At 32.9% G+C, this 17,122-nt stretch overlaps 1 protein-coding gene across 1 annotated transcript; it reads right to left on the reverse strand.

The window, feature by feature from the left end:
- Positions 1-43: 43 nt before the first annotated feature.
- Positions 44-9,031, reverse strand: LOC123891245 (protein SIEL-like). Its single transcript, XM_045941088.1, has 8 exons — positions 8,335-9,031; positions 7,717-7,794; positions 3,939-4,172; positions 3,608-3,799; positions 2,596-2,736; positions 1,786-1,875; positions 1,154-1,656; positions 44-945 (listed from the first exon to the last, which is right to left on the reverse strand). The coding sequence occupies exons 1-8, from the start codon at positions 8,941-8,943 to the stop codon at positions 51-53; spliced, it is 2,742 nt and encodes a 913-aa protein (XP_045797044.1). The 5' UTR covers positions 8,944-9,031; the 3' UTR covers positions 44-50.
- Between the last annotated feature and the right edge of the window lie 8,091 nt (positions 9,032-17,122).

Genomic DNA, 17,122 nt, shown 5'->3' on the forward strand with positions numbered 1-17,122 from the left:
CAATGTAGACCACTTGTAAGTGCTAGTTTTGACTAGTAAAGGATAAATAATTAATCTTTATTAACATTGAAATAATATACTTGTTTTTCTTTACAAAGAGGTACTAGTTCATATTTTGGTCCTCCATACCTTTGGATTGGACTAACATTTTCAAACAAACATTCTAAGCTAATACAAACTTTCAATGTAAGAGAATTAGATTTTGGTGTTCTGTAAAATGGGGCAACAAAATCAAAAATTTTTACATCTCCGGTGCCTATAAAATTGTCCAAATCAAGAAAGACATATTGTACTAAGCCATCATCCAAACTGATCCTCAACCACAACTTACAATTACTTATAATATTATGGAGTTTGATTTTACATGGTATACTAACCGGTAGTCCTGAAACAAAGGGGAAAGGATGTAGAGAGTCATTATTGGAAATGCTTAGTTCCGCCTTTAGATGTTTGACTGTTCCATGAAACACAAACTTCTTCAAGGAGAAGAGCTTGAGACATCTATCAAACTGAAGTGAACATTCATGTAATAACTTACCAAGTTCAACTACAAAATTGGATGGCAAAACCGATCTTTCCTTAAGGACAGATTCAACGCATGAATATATAGAAGTCAATCTCTTGAATGTAAGATTGACACAAATGGTTTCCAATTTACATAACCTGAGGGCATAAGTCACTAATATAAGCTCCAACATATTCAATTCTTCTTCCGCAGAAAAACCTACAAACGTACTCATCAATTCTTTAATCCTCCTATCAAGCTTTCCCAATTTGAATTCCAATTCTCCCATTCCATGAGAACGGGAACCTTTTGCTGGCAACAAGTGCTCCCACACTTCTACAAGCAATATTATTATCCGGATATACAGTAATGCAAATGCCAAAGCATCATGAGACCCTAAAGAGTCAAATTTCATAGTTGATAATTCCTCCTTCAAACACCTGCATCATTAAATGATTAAAAAAAAGAGAGCCAATATTAGATGCTAATATAATATATATAATGCCAAAATTGTGTTTTGTAAGCAAATTCCGGACATCTGGTATAACTTATATGCAACATATACAAAAATAATTAATATTGGATGAAGCAAATTGAACTAAATGCCAAGGCACAAATGTTAATGAAGCAAATACTACAATTTATTACCTCAAAGACCTTAACACTTCATTTGTAAGACCTGTCTCTATCGTTTGCCACATATCAGGGCACTTTGCAAGAATGAAGTTTACGAACTTTGTAACTTCACTATACTCTGATTGATGTTGTTCTACCTGATAGCTGGGTAGCTCTTTTTGTTCCTTCATGATTTGTGATCCAACTTCTGAATCAATGACCCCATTGCTAGCACAATTTGGAGTATCACCTTCAATTAAAGGCAATTGTTGCTCCCCTTCACCGTGGCTAATATTTGGGGCAGAATAGCTTGGAGGTCTGCTTTTCTCACAGAGGTATGCCAAAAGGGCATCCTTATCCATGATATCACTAAAAGCATAATAAATTCTGTCTAGCAATGTAACTGCATAAGAAAACAACACTGGTGGTATAACGCCTAAATATTCATTAAATAGCGGGGCAGATATAGAAATGATTAAAAGTGCAGCTATCCTTGCACTCTTAAATTCATCATTTCCTTCAAAAGCTGCTTCTACCTGTTAAGAGCAACGCCAAAATTAATTAGTGTCACTCCTTCTAAAGACTCTAGCTATATTTGTTTCATTGGCATGCAAAACATTCAGCATGTTACATGTGATTATACTATATACACTGCACAAGCGCACCTCTTCAAAAGTTTCCTTGACAATATAGCCTACAAATTTCTTGTGATTTCGACCAAGATGAGAGAACGCAGAAAATACATCAGCTTCATCCTGTAAGCATAGTAGTTATAGACTTATAGTTAAACACAGGTGACAAATAACAGTTACGAATTGCTAGAAAGTTGTATTTAGTATCATGGCTCTGTCATTTCAAAAGAAAGTAAGATTAGGAAGCATGTAATTGATAAAGCAAAAAACTATATGTTGCTTGAAATGAGGAAGATAGGGATATGACCAATAACTTCCCTATGACTTTTGTTCAAAGGTGTGTCCAGTGTCCGACGCGTGTCGGCTGTATCTGACACCGACATGACACTGACACATATGATTACATTTAATTAATTCATTTTGACAAATTATTACCAGTGCCAACGTGGTAGAGCAGTGCCTGGTGCCCGTGTCTGTTAGCAGTTAGACTAAAGGGGAGTTTGTTAGGATTGGAGTTAAGAAGTTAATTAGGTCTTAGTTAGTTGTTAAGGTTGTTACAATTTCTGTTTCAATTGCTATTTGAGTCAGTGCAAGGTTATCATATTCATTATAAACCTTTTGGAATTGTTTCTTCTCTTTGAATCCTATTATCCCATTCAATTGATAGTACAGAAATATATTCAAAGAATTCTTCTTTTCTCAATTTTGTTCATTAATATATTTATTCTAGTTAGAATCATTCTCTTTTTAATTCATTTCTGCCCAGTTTTAGGAATTCATTCCAATTACCGAAAGAAAGGTTCCTAACAGTGCTAGTGTTTCATAGCATAGTGCAAAGCATACCTGCAGATAACTGTCTAAATTTTCCATAAGTCTGTCAATAGATGATTTGAACATAGCCAGATCATTTAGCTTCACTATTTTAAGTATTTTCCTTTCAGCACATCTTACTTCCCTACAGTTGTCCACTAGAGCACCGAGAAACTGCAAAATGAATTAAACATTAGCAGAATATATGAGTAACAAATTGCCACTTAGACAAGGAAAAAGTAACGGCGTTATGGGAAACAAATATATATTAAAATAGATTAAGTATTCCACTTAGAAAAGCCCACTCAATTACCATAACTCGTCTCAATAAAATCTGATCATCCATTTCATTCTGTTCACCTGGTTCTATTTATGAAAAGTTTTATCTTAACTTTAGGGACATCCAAGATATTTTTAAGTTGAAGAATAAAGTCTGCAACTAAGTGAAATTTAATATCTATTGTTTTTGGAATAGACACAACAGTCCCTGGTATTACATTTGATTACCAGTAATAAAATATGTTTTTTCTGTCTAATTTGAGCTTCTCAGATGCTAAAACACATTTATTTATGTTTATCATGCTTCAATTTCCCATCGATCTCAAACATGATACTAGTAACTTTTTGATTTTCATCAAGAAAAATTTCTGTGCACCCCAGTAGTCATTCTTTACTTTCCAAAAGCAATTTTTTCAACCCTAGTGATCAAGCATTCTCAAATCTAGTAAGATGACTTATTCACCATATTGAAACCCAAACAACTGTAAATAATATATTCATCTTCCAGGAATACAACCACACCACAAGCAGAACTCATTAACCACGTGAACCTTCCAACCCCATTTCGGTCCCAAAAACCTTCTAATTAAGAAAACAAAAAGAAACATAAGAGTGTGATCATTAAATCTCCAAACATAGACGGGAAGGACAAATGTAACTGATAACAATAAGGAGGATCTTGCAGATTCAAACAGAAGAAAAATTACTGACACTAATTATATTCTGGACATGGAGAAAACTGACTAATGAAGGATCAGAAAGGTACCATGTGCAAGTGCTTTTCCTGAAGCTTTAGACAGCCATTAATTGCCATATGATGCATGGTTTCTAAAGCTTGTAACCGAACTACCACAGAATCATCATTCAACATATCCATTAACAAGTCTAAGGCTTCACGAGCAAACTCAACAGAGAGGATTGTCAGTGTGTGTAAAGACTGGCATGCAGACTTCCGCACCTACAGGTAAAGCAGAGACACATTGTAATTTTCATATAATCAAACAAGGAATTAGTCTTGAAATTAAGGCAGTTAGTTACAGTCAACTTATAGTGTATAGAAAGAGCAATATATTGCTATGATATATTGCAAAAATTACCTCAAAAAACTCCTCCTCAAGCCCATGAACTAGTGCACCAGCAACACTAGTTGCCAACGTCACAAATTGTTCAGAGGTGCTCTGATCCATAGCTTCCATTTGCTTTTCATTTCTTAAAACTCTCTTTGATAAGCTTTGCAAAAGAAAATCCTTAGATACTATTTCCATCTTTGCAAGGCCGTTAAAGGCTTCAACTCTGACCTTCATGCTCATGTCTCTCACCATAGAACAAAGCTACATGCACATGAAGTGAATATGTTATGCCATATGTGATATTAAGAGGACCAGTAAGTAAACAACTGTTAGAAATGCCTGAAAACTCAGATAGATACTCAGCAAATAGATTCTAGGGACGAAACCGATAGAATCAAGTCTCAAAGTAGGAATTCTAATGAATTGAATAGAATTCGGTACAAGTGAGATTATGCAAAGATAAATTGAGAGTTGTTTTTAAGAGAAGAAGATAATGTTTCATTCATTCATTGATTTCTTTCAAACGAGGCACAAGACCTTTAAATACAACTCTCAGGGATAAAAATGTAAAATAACATAAAGTAAATTATTTAAAATAAACTACTTAATTCCTAATACTTATTTCCTGTTACAATACCCTCCCCTTCAAACATCCTTGTCCTCAAGGATGATAATTTCCAAGTACCATGCTTAGGAGGTAAAAACTTCCATTTGAGTAGAACTAAAGAAACATGAACACTTCCCCTTTGAATCATTTTCCTATGTAGAATAGCCACAACAAGATCAAAATTAGCAACAAACTTCTGACATCCATGCTTTGGAAGTCAATCCTTCAACTTGGATAAAACTTTAGGAGCACGAAAATTACCCTTGCAGATCATCTTCCTATGTAAAACAATTACCAACATTGTGTGTTGAAATATTAGCAAAAAATCCTTAGTTAAATTGTAGAAAGAAGCATAAAGTGGTGCTACACATAATTTCCAAGCAAGAGAATTGTAGACATGAGTCAACATGTTTTTCTCATTATCCAACTTATCCTCTTTCCAAAAGTTTGCTACTGCATAACTTTGCACCATCATATTAACAATCAGAGCAACATCTTCAACTAAATTTGCATGTCTGTAATCTGAAATGGTTGCAATATAGACAGCTTGGACTAGTGCACCAAATTTTGGCCATCTCACAGTGTTTAAAAAGGCTAGATGTGACACAGAAACAATTTCTCCAAAACCCCTAAAGGACTTATATTCTCCAAGTGCTTTTACCCAAGCTTCTTTCAACATATTTTCAAGTACAGTACCCTTCAAATTGTGTAACTCAAAGTGATTATTCAACAGAAAATGGTATGACAAAGTGACATCTTCATAGGCTTTTGACCAACCATCAATTGTTATAGCATAGTCCTTCATCATGCTATATATTTGAGTACTAAGAATATCCCCAGCAGGGTATTGTGTGATGCAACAAAGTTTTACTAGTGTGCTGCTTAGGAACCAAACATTCCTTATTGGGGGAATAAAGAAACTGCCATTGAGTGTTCCAAATTTTTGCAATAATAATAGAAAGAGTAAGACAATTGCATGGGGTTCCTCTACTAGCTCTGTTAAGGTGATGTTTCCATCACATGAAAAATATGAACAAATTTCTCTAAAGGATTTTCTCATTCCCCAAACAAAGAACAGTTTAGGCCAAAAACAAGAGAATGAAGTGATCTTAATGAACAACCAATCCTCCTCCAATAAATTGTTTTGTAATTCTCTTTCAGCCCACCTACCATTCATCAATAAGGATATAGTCATCGGAAACTTTACCACAAAAGGAGTTTGCCTTCCAAAATTTAAAAACTCCAAAGAACACAAAAGCAACATGTTGCATAAGGTGTAACAATCAGGCGCCATCCATATCAAATGTAGGCCTTTGGAAAAATCAAGAGAAACACCTTCAGACTGATAATTTGTGCACATGCTAAAGACGGCATTCCCAACACATATGTGACACTCTAGCATTTCATCCAACATTTGGAAGGAACCATCAATTTCATCAACTGAATTATGATAAACACAATTTAAAAACAAATTTGTTCCCCAACAATTAAGTAGATTAATCCACATTGTCCTGAAAAGCCTCTTTACGATTTCATCATAATACCCCCAAACAAAATTAGAAGCATAACCTTCAATAAGGAAATAGTAGTGAAAAACCTTGACTATGGCTTTTGTCCTCTGAAAATCTTGATCTGGTGTCATTGGCGGCGGTAATGTCAGAGTCTCCGTGGCATTAGAATTGTCGTTCGGTGGTGTGTGAAACAGCAACCTTTCAAATATGGCATGTTTAAGCTTTTCCCAGTCCAATATTGGGTCTGCAATTCTCAACTCCTTTACCCAAAACCATGGCAGTTTCATCGTACATGTTGGTGCGAGGCTTGCCGAAGACTGCAATGGACTTTCACACGTCGTCGAATCTCGGTGGCTTGTCTTTGGTAGTTCCGGCGGTGGAAGACTAGATAGCCATTGTGAATATTCAGAGTTGTGCCACTGTGGCTTTTCATCAAACAGTTGGCAGGAATTTTGAAACAATGAAAATGAATACACACATGCAGGTGCGATTGATACAAAATGCTTTGTGGTGGTAACCGGCAAAAACAAATTGAGTGATAGCATTGGAATGACAACCCTATCGGGTGGTTCCGGTGGCGGAATTATTGCCGGAATCGAAATAGGGAGAACACAGTGGGTGTCATGACGATTGCCTAGGATAGAAGAGTTGGTGTCGAGATGCTCCATCTTCGTGTTGGTTTCCAATCCAGCATCTGCGACCATTTTTGCTTGACCCTGCGATTTCTCTGCATTGTCATCGAATGGAGAATATGAGAGAAAAAGAACAGAATCGGCGAGGGGTTGAGATTTTTGCGAAACTGTGGTTAAGGCTAGGGTGCCACTATTAAGTTGCATAGCTTCCTCTTCATGTGGCCCTGTGTAAACCCTTGACCCATCAATTCTACTTAAATTCTGCGTGACAACTTCACTTTCTGGTTTCACTTCCTCGTGTTGTTCTTTGTGTGGTTCTTCGGTGTTGTTTGCTACAAGGCCATCCACCTGCTTCCAGAGAGCTTCATATTCCGATTCAGATTCTTCTTCTTCATCTTTCATTACTACCTGAATATTTTTATGATGCCACAATTGATGTTCAAAGTTAAGAGGTTTATCACATATGAAGCATAAACCCATTTCCATCTTGTCTTCCGCATCAAGTGCATTCAAAATTTTCACCAATTTGTATTTTGGACCCATAATGTCCGATGAATCGAAGGCTCAAGATACCAATTTTAACGGATAAATAGATTCTAGGGACGAAACCGATAGAATCAAGTCTCAAAGTAGGAATTCTAATGAATTGAATAGAATTCGGTACAAGTGAGATTATGCAAAGATAAATTGAGAGTTGTTTTTAAGAGAAGAAGATAATGTTTCATTCATTCATTGATTTCTTTCAAACGAGGCACAAGACCTTTAAATACAACTCTCAGGGATAAAAATGTAAAATAACATAAAGTAAATTATTTAAAATAAACTACTTAATTCCTAATACTTATTTCCTGTTACACCTTCATGCTCATGTCTCTCACCATAGAACAAAGCTACATGCACATGAAGTGAATATGTTATGCCATATGTGATATTAAGAGGACCAGTAAGTAAACAACTGTTAGAAATGCCTGAAAACTCAGATAGATACTCAGCACCGAAAAGTATTGACATGAATTCCACGAAACCATGTGCAGCCCACAATATAACAAATATACCTTAGCAAATACTTCATTGCACCAATATGCCTTCATGTCTGCATTAGAAGCTGATAACATCAGACCCCAAGAAGCTACCTGAAATACAACTCACGTCATTCAAACAACTACTCTACCATCAACTCTTCAAATACTGTTCTGCTTGCACAAGTAGCTCAAAAAGCAGAATATTAATCATTCAGCATTGACTTAACTCAAAAAGTATACAACATATAATGAGAAAAATACGAACGTGTGAAACTATATAAACTATTACGTACACACATTGGAGTCTTTTTTATTACCACACACATTAGAGTCTGAAACTATATAAACTATTTCAATAAAAAATAAAAATAAAAACTCAATTAAACGTTCACCCTATAAGTACTAATGTATAAGTTATTTCTATAACAAAATAATAAGAATTAAGAACAAACTGTTCTAAGCTATCTTGAAGAGCTTATGGGAATAAGCTGAAAACGAATAATTGACATGTCATAACTTGTTTCCATAAGCTTTGTCAAAGAATCTCGCACGTAATGTTAAAGATTGAATCCAGAAAAGTGTGTGTGTGTGTGTGTGTGTGTGTGTGTGTGTGAGAGAGAGAGAGAGAGAGAGAGAGAGAGATGATCTTACAACACGAACAGCAGAGATTCTAACACAATCTTCCATATCAGTAAGAAGCTGAAGAGCACGTTGATAACAACCTTTCACCATACTAACATCATTGAAATCTCCACGTTCGCTCAAACCAACAAGCCCTTCCAACGAAGCAGCTCTCACATAAGGATAAGGATCCTTCGTAAACCCTAACAACACCGTAAACAACAATGCGGGTCGGACCTTGAACAAATAACCCGCATTCTTCAGCATCCATATCCGACCGGGAATGGAAGGTCCAAAACACAGAGAAACAAAGCGTCCATCATCGAGTTCGAACGAGTCAGGGAAACTCAGTTCTGAAATTGACGCGAGTGAATCGACGGCGAGGCGAGTAGGGGATTCGGTGGCGGTGAGGAGTGAGTCGAGAGCGAGTTGAGAAAAGGAAGGATGGTGAATTGCGAGGTCGGTTAGGAGGTTGAGAGTGTGGTGAGTGAGTTGTGAGGAACGAGTTAGGGTTTGGAGGATTGAGGAAAGGGTGGGTTTTGGAGTTGAAGGGTTTATGAGAAGGGACCTTATGGAAGATAGTGTGTGAAGAGTGAGAGGTTGTTCGGAATTGGATTGGAGTTGGGGAGTATCGTCCATTGCCGTGGGTGAACGGCGGTGGAGAAGGTGATGATGGTGGTGAAATTGGTTCAATTTTTAATAAAAAAATTCCCGGTTTTTTTTTAAACAATATTTTTAGATGGGAGAATTAGAAATTGATAGGATTTGAAATTTTAAATAATTCATTCAAAAACAAAAATTAAATAATTTAATTTAGGCTATACATCTGATTTTTTATGTTTATTTTAAGTTTCAAGTTTGTTTCTTATATTTATTTTGTTTCAAGTTAATCTCTTATGTTTACAAATTTTAAGTTGGTCCCTCAAATTTCTAAAATTTAAATTAGTTAGTCCTTCAAGTTTCTTATGTTTCTATAAATATGATTAAATAAAAATTAACAAATTCAAATTTTAGAAATTTGAGAAACCAACTTAAAACTTTTTAAAACATAAAGGACTAACTTGAAACAAAATAAAGGACTAACACCTCTATTTTTACCATTTGGTCAAAGACGAGGATTGTCACTCTGATCATCAAAAGGTGGTTGAATAACCATCAACCAAATACTCAAATTCTCTGCTAACCAATCATCCAAAAGCCTCCGATTCCAACTTTCATTCTCATCAATTAGTTGAGACACTTTATGTCCTACTAGATTGTTGGATATGTTAATATCTAGGGCAATCCAAAAGTGATTAAAGTCTTTTGTAGGTTTGGATCATGTTTTTTAAGCATTAATTTTAGAGCATTTAGATTTCTAAGCAATTTAAATCATTCTATTTGAGTTATCAGAAGTATGTTTGAATAGAGTAAAAGAAAATTCCGGTGTGAATTTTTTTTGGGTCAAATTTAAAATTTAAAAAATAGGGATCAATTTGCAATTATTTTCAAAAAAAATTAAAGGACCAACTTGAAAATTTTTAGGGATCAATTTGTAATTTTAAAAAAATAAAATATGGGTCAATTTGTAAATTTTGAAACATAAGAGAGAAAATAATTTTAAATCATTTGAAATTCCTTGAATCTAGTTTGGACAAAATTAATACTTCATAAGTTTTTATAATTTTGAAAATTCTCCAAATTAATCATCCAAAGAATAGAATTTGGATAGAACAATTTGAATCCCTCAAAAACATTACTTTGCCTCAAAATATTCTTCCATTCAAACACACACTTAAATTCCACTATACTCCACAATGAGAATATATCTCAAAATTATATTTTAAATATTTATTTACTCCACCAAGGCTTAGTACATGTGTGATTTTGTCATCTCATTTATCGACATTTGAAGGTGGTTCTGCAAGTGCGCAGAATCGCTACCAAGTAATAAAGTGATAAGTTTATCGTTCTCCACGGGGATTGTGCCAAAATTACTAGTTTCGCTTATGAATATGGGTAGTTGTATTCGCTTTGTTTGTTTGAAAGGTATATTTGCGGGTAATAGTAAATGACAGGAAATTAAAGACAAAAATTAAATGATAGAAAAATAAATGATGTGTGTGTCTACGCGGGGTGGTCAAGTGTGGTCAGATCCCTCCCTTACTTCTGCTTGGTGGTTATTCTCTTGTTTCCCTCTATCAGAAATTAGACTATTAAAAATAGGTTCAGAAATAATTGTTCCCTATTTCTATTACAAACTGTTTGGAGCCCAGTTAGTGGTTACCCTTAATCTATTTAAGTATCATCACCCCAGGTTCCACTTTTTTGTTAAAAACGTGGGTATCATTACCTTAGTGGCTCCATGTGTCATAAGTTGTCACGTGTGCCTCTAACTAGTCCTAACTCTGCTTCAGGTAGAAATTATCGTTCGTTCTAACCTTATACTAAGACCTCAGATACTGAATTTAATGGTCTCATCTTGGCCATAGCACACCGTCCTTCGTTTGGGATTACTAGTTTCGTTTCCTATGCGATTCTCACTAGGTCCTTAGGTTTTATTCTAATGTGATCAATATTAAAATAAATATAAAACCAGACGATAAAAGAGTTTGAAAGTAGAAACAATTGAATATATATACCCAAATTATACAAAACCAAGCATTCGTAAGGAAGTTCCTCGACTCCACCTAACCCAGGAAAAATAAATTACAAAGACAGAAAGAAAAGAACCTTATTGACCTTGGAGTTCCTTGGCCTCCTCCTTAGAGTTCTCCCAACTCTGAGTTAATATTCAAAGTACTGAATATTTTGGAATTTCTTAGGATGAATAATAGGGGAGGATGAAGGCTCTATTTATAGTTTTTCAGTTGGGTTATGGGCTTTTCTGTGTGTCCATCGCACCCATCGTGGCCACGATGGCGTGTATTTTCGCCTCATCGTGGCCACGATGGATCATATCGTGGTACGATGGAAGATCTTCTCAGGATTTTCTGCGTTCTTTTCAAGTCATCATCGTGCCACGATGACAAGTTATCGTGGTACGATGGAAAATATTTGTTGCAGATTTTCTTCAATTTAACCGTCTTCTCATCATGCCACGCTGGGATTCATCGTGGGTACGATGGTTGCGCTGTTTTATTACGTTTTTGCTCTTTTTTGCTATTTTTCCCACTTTTCTTGCTTCTGGGCCAACCAACTTCACTTTTCCAGGTATTTGCTTGCTTTTGGGCTTTAACTGCTATTAAAACTACATAAATTACTACTAAAAACATCATATAATTGACTGTCATCAACCTTAAAGGTGAAATTTATAGTCACTAGATTATTTGATAAAAAAAAAAGTAATTAATGATTAGAGTTTAAAATAATTTTTCTTTATTGATAGTGGGAAATTATATAATGGGAGAGTGTGTATATATAAAAGAGAATGTTAACATGTATTCTTAGACACATATATTAAGAAGATAAATGTGGTAAAATTTTATTAAAATTTGTATATTCAATTCTTTAAACATTAAATATTATGTATCTTTAAATGTTTAATTTCTATTATTAAGTAGTTTAACATGTGTCATTAGGACAATTGAATGACATTTGATAAAGTAATTTATCTTTCAATTATTAATGTACTAATTTTTTTTTAAATAGTCTAGGGCTCGTTTGATGCGCCGGATACATAAATAGAATAGTATAAAATTAACCTATTCTATTTAAATTCTTTGTTTGGTGCACCAATAGGAAAAAATAAACTTAACCTATTTCTAATCCTATTATTTTTTTTTTGAAGAAACTAATCCTATTATATTGTGTCTTTGTTATTTTAATCCTTGTTTTAGGCTGGGTTACCAACCGGATAACATATATGCGTGTTGCACTCCTTAGAAACCCCTGTTCGACTCCCGCTCAACACAACCTACTCCCTTCGTCCCAAAATATAAGGGAAAATTGGTCAAAAAAAATTGATATATTTGGTTAAAAATTTGGACTAGATACATCAATTTTATTTGACCAATTTTTTCTTATATTTTGGGACGAAGGGAGTATGTCGTTTTCTTTAATTCTAATTTCAAATCGATTTATACTGTCCATATTCCCAATCGCTACTATTCATCGCTACTTATACATAGTGTCTCTATTTTTATTTTATTTTGACGTAACTACTAACTACAATCCATCTTTGTTCCAACTACAATTGTTGCAATTAACAATTGTATTCATATTCAAAATCGTTTTGTTTTTTCTCCCATGAAGATTACTGCTATGGTTGTGATTGAAAAGGGAAGGCAATACAACAACACATCGACTTCGATTTTTTTTTTTTTTTTTTTTTTGCCTGATTTTGCAATGTAATTGAAAAGTTTGTGTTTTTTTGGCAGTGTCAATGATATTTTTATTTTTTACAATTATATGAAATTATTTAATTACTTATTTTTTTCAAAAATAAAATAATGTTATCCGCTTTCTTGTCCTGTGTGCACCAAACACATGATAGGATAGTGGTTATCATGTCATTATCATATCCTATTGTTCTCCAACTTATTATCCTATCATGTTGCTATCTTATCCGGCACACCAAACGAACCCTAATAGTTAGAAATTCACCACATAGAATAAATAAACCAAAAATCTCAGATTTAAATTATAACTCTTACATATAACATACTCCCTACTCCCAATATATAAGACATACCTTGACTAAATGTACTATTCATTTATCTTGTTTTGGTCGTGTTTGTTGAATAGCATATATATGTAAATATTAGCATATGAGATCTTGTTTGATTTGTTTTGATGAATATTTTCAAAATATCAAATTTTTATAATTTTTACAAGCAGACAATTAAAAATATTAGTGATCAAAATTCTGTATTAGAATACGTATAGTAGTCAACTCGATCTTATATTTTGTGACGATATAACTGTACTTCCGCCGAAGACAATGGAAGTAATAGTTTTTGAGTTTAATTGTTGTGCACTGTCGGTGTAAAGATTCTTTACACATACATTCAACGATGCGTTGCCACATCATTACATGAATGTGACACATCATGTATTTTTAAATATCATACATGATGTGTCAGTATATGATTGGATGCATGTGTAAAACAATTTTACACTGACGGTGCATATAAATTAAATTCATAGTTTTTTAAGTTCGTTGCAGCACTCTACTCATAAATATCTTCAATTTTATATTATGATAATATTGAATGCGAAATAGTACTTGTTATAACTTATAATCTGTAAAAGGTGGTCATAAACAGAACATACTGTGTTATAATAATTAATCATGAAATAGAGATAATATTTTTAAATTTTAAACTCTTATTTTATTCTCATAATTCTAAAATGGGTAAGAATAAAAACGTTTTATATTATATAAAAAAGTAGGCTTAAATGCACTTTTGATCCCCTATTTTTAAAAAAATGAAGTTTTGGTCCCCTATTTTAAAAACCAACTTTTTAGTCCCCCAATTTTAATTTTTTTTGAGTTTTGATCCCCCATTCTATTTTAAGGCTAATTTTGTTGATGTGGCAAAGCCACTAATGCATATCAACGTCCACGTGGACAAATTTAAATTCCATGTCATTATTTGTTTTTAATTCAATAAAACTTATTTTATAAAATAATTTAATTATTAAAATTATAATATTTTTTAAAAAGAAATCAATCAAAAAATCATTCAAAAACATCAAAAATCACACCAAACAATCCATAGCTCCCATTATCATCATCCACTTATCCAGTTATCCTTACTCTTCTTACCAACCCAGAAAACAAAATAATCACGTTTCATCATCATATCATCATCGTAAACTCATTAAAATAAAAAATCCCAAAATTCACAACCTCTAATTTATTAAACCTAACAAAAAACAAACAATCACAACATGGACATGATCCTCTTTGATTCAAATCAAACAATTGCATATTGAAAGCAAGTTTTGTGTATCAAGAACCTCCAACTTTCATCATCATCCAACTTTATATAAAACCAATCTAGAATTAAACTTCAAACTTAAAACAATTTCCGGGTTTTCATTCAAATTCATCCAAAGTCATAGATAGTTTAAAAAGTATGAGTAATTTCTATTGAAACACAAAATCATCTCTAATTTCTATTCGTTTTTAAAAAATCCAAAAATTGTTGAGTTTGAAGGGAAACCATAGGATTGGTGAAATCCATAAGGAAGGATTCTCTCCGACGATGAATAAAATTCTAGTAGTTGAAGGTTTGATAATTAGGGTTTCAGATTTCATATTTTATAAGATTTAACAATTATTATTTCAGTGAATATATAATTCTAATAATTAAAATATTTTATAAATAAAGTTTTATTGAATTTAAAAATATATAATAATGATATGGATATTAAATTTGTCCACATGAATGTTGCCACATCATTAGTTACAAGGTCACATCAACAAAATTAACCTCAAAATAGGATGGGGGATCAAAACTCAAAAAAAAAATGAAAATAGGGGGACTAAAAAACTGGTTTTTAAAATTGGGGGACCAAAACTTCATTTTTTTAAAAATAGGGGGACCAAAAGTGCATTTAAGCCAAAAAAGTATATAGATTATTTTATTCTCATAATTCTAAAATGGGTAAGAAGAAAAAACGTTTTATATAATAGTATATAGATCCACAAAGAGGCGTTGGTGTGTTCATATTGGAATTCTAGCAACCACCAATTTACATGCTTACAGGCTTTACAGCAAAAGGAGTTGGCAAACCATCACTCCCAACCTTGTTTGTTGCTATTAATTATGTTGTCGCTTGGGAATTTAGGGTCAATGTCACTCACTTCACTTCATTTTATTAATATTAATCTAATATACATAGCCGATTAACTTCATTGTTAATGTCTCATATCCGATGTGAAATGATTTGAACATATATTTATAAGTAATTAATTTTAGAGTGGTGTTAGATTTTTTTTGAAAATTTATTGTACCGCCCGCTATATATTAAGTTAATGGGCGTTACTTACTTAAAAACAATTTTTATCTTGCAATATGGATTTTATAGGAATGAGTTAGATCTACTCTCAATTCTAAAGAGATACGATGATATAAAGAGCAATATTATTTGAACAATTTTTTTACTCTTTTTTTATTGGGCAAAAACAATAAAAAGAGAGAAAATAAGAATACAATGTGAATATACGAGAGAAAATGTCAAAAAACTACTCTAAAAAATCGTTCAAATAACATTAATTGCTAGACAATTACTTCTACCAAACTTGAATAACATGGCAGGAGTTCACACTCAAAATGCAACTCTTAGCTCCATTCTTATGGTTTGGACTTTGGAGTTAGTTATAAAGTGACAAATTCTACAAACCATTTGAGAAAACACCAAATGATTGTTCTTATGATTTAATTGTTTTTGTTAATGGTCATCATTGTGATAGTGTGCCTCATCTTATCTGTTGGATTCCTACTATAGATATTTATGTATTGGTTATGGTTTTAAGGGATTTTAAAATATTTTTATGATAATTTTATTTTATGATATGGAAATCAACATTTTTATCAAATCTAAATAAATTTTGTGGTATATTAAACTAAGATTTTTTCAGAGTAAGGAAATCTATGATAGAGATTTCTCTTCAAAAATCGTATATAATTTTCAATAGATTCTTTCGGAGGATTTTTGTGAGTTTTTTAGTTGAAAATACATATACTTTCTTTGGTTTCAAATATAAACAAAAAAACAAATTTTCACATTCATTGAATAATTTATGAATCTGCTCTATAATATAGATCAAATTCATAGACTATTCGATAAATCTAAAAAATGATTTGTTACTTATATTTCAAACCGAAAATTAAGAATACTATATTAATTCAACAATCTCACTCAAACTCTCGGATCAAGATTCTCTACAGTGAAATAACACACAGTTTTAATACAGTTTTAATCTTGGCCATTGATTATGTTAGAACATTTGTTGGGGGACTGCTGCAAATACTCGAACAAGAAGATGATGAAGACGGACATGATGATGGTGCACATAAATTACAAAGCGTGTGTATCACACTGAGCTTTAGGTTCGATTCATCCCCACCAATTTATGTAAACCGGATGTAAAAGGGTTAACCGGGGAATCTCCTTCATGATACTTTGGAAACCATGATATGGATTGCACATACATATCAAGCATATCAATCAATGATATTTTATGGAATAAAGTTCCCTCAAATACTCTCGTGCACTAGAGAAATGAAGAAATGATTTAGAAATATTTTTGACAGAATTCTGACTATGAAATTCATGATTTCTGTTGTATTTTCTGTCTCCTAAGTGTCTCTATTTATAGAGAAACTTATGTCAAATGATGAAAGGACACGACCTTTGAAAGATTTTCAAAAATGTAAATTTGAATTTTAAATTAACCATTGTAACCTTTCAAATATATTTTGGAAAATCTCCAACAGATTACTGATCAGACGATTCAGATTAATAGATTATAAAATCGTTCAAAACAATGTCAGTCATACATCTCAGATCGGACGGTCTAAAACTAAAATTGTGTGAAAACTGTAGGAAACTGGAGAAAATCTGATTCCCAAGCTCTCAATAATTTCTCAACCCTCCAAAAACTATATTTCAAGTACTATCATGCTTACCATTTTCATACATATGCAGGAATCATGTGTTCATGCATGTACTATTATTGTTCACATATGATCAATTTTCTTTGTCCTTTCAATACTTAGAATTTCTTTAACGTAATCACTTTTCATAGTAATTCTTTAAATAATTTTTAAAGAAAATAGTTTTCATACATATTGAAATAATTACTTTTCAATAATTCTTTAACGCA

Source organism: Trifolium pratense, linkage group LG6 (assembly GCF_020283565.1).
Source record: "Trifolium pratense cultivar HEN17-A07 linkage group LG6, ARS_RC_1.1, whole genome shotgun sequence".
Taxonomy (NCBI): domain Eukaryota; kingdom Viridiplantae; phylum Streptophyta; class Magnoliopsida; order Fabales; family Fabaceae; genus Trifolium; species Trifolium pratense.

Excerpts from the sequence above, each read along its gene's own strand:
- LOC123891245 (XM_045941088.1), bottom strand. The coding sequence starts at position 8,943 with ATGGACGATACTCCCCAACTCCAATCCAATTCCGAACAACCTCTCACT. Across the intron at positions 1,657-1,785 it reads TCAAGGAAACTTTTGAAGAG|GTAGAAGCAGCTTTTGAAGG; the intron begins GTGCGCTTGTGC and ends TGCTCTTAACAG. Across the intron at positions 946-1,153 it reads GAAGTGTTAAGGTCTTTGAG|GTGTTTGAAGGAGGAATTAT; the intron begins GTAATAAATTGT and ends TTAATGATGCAG.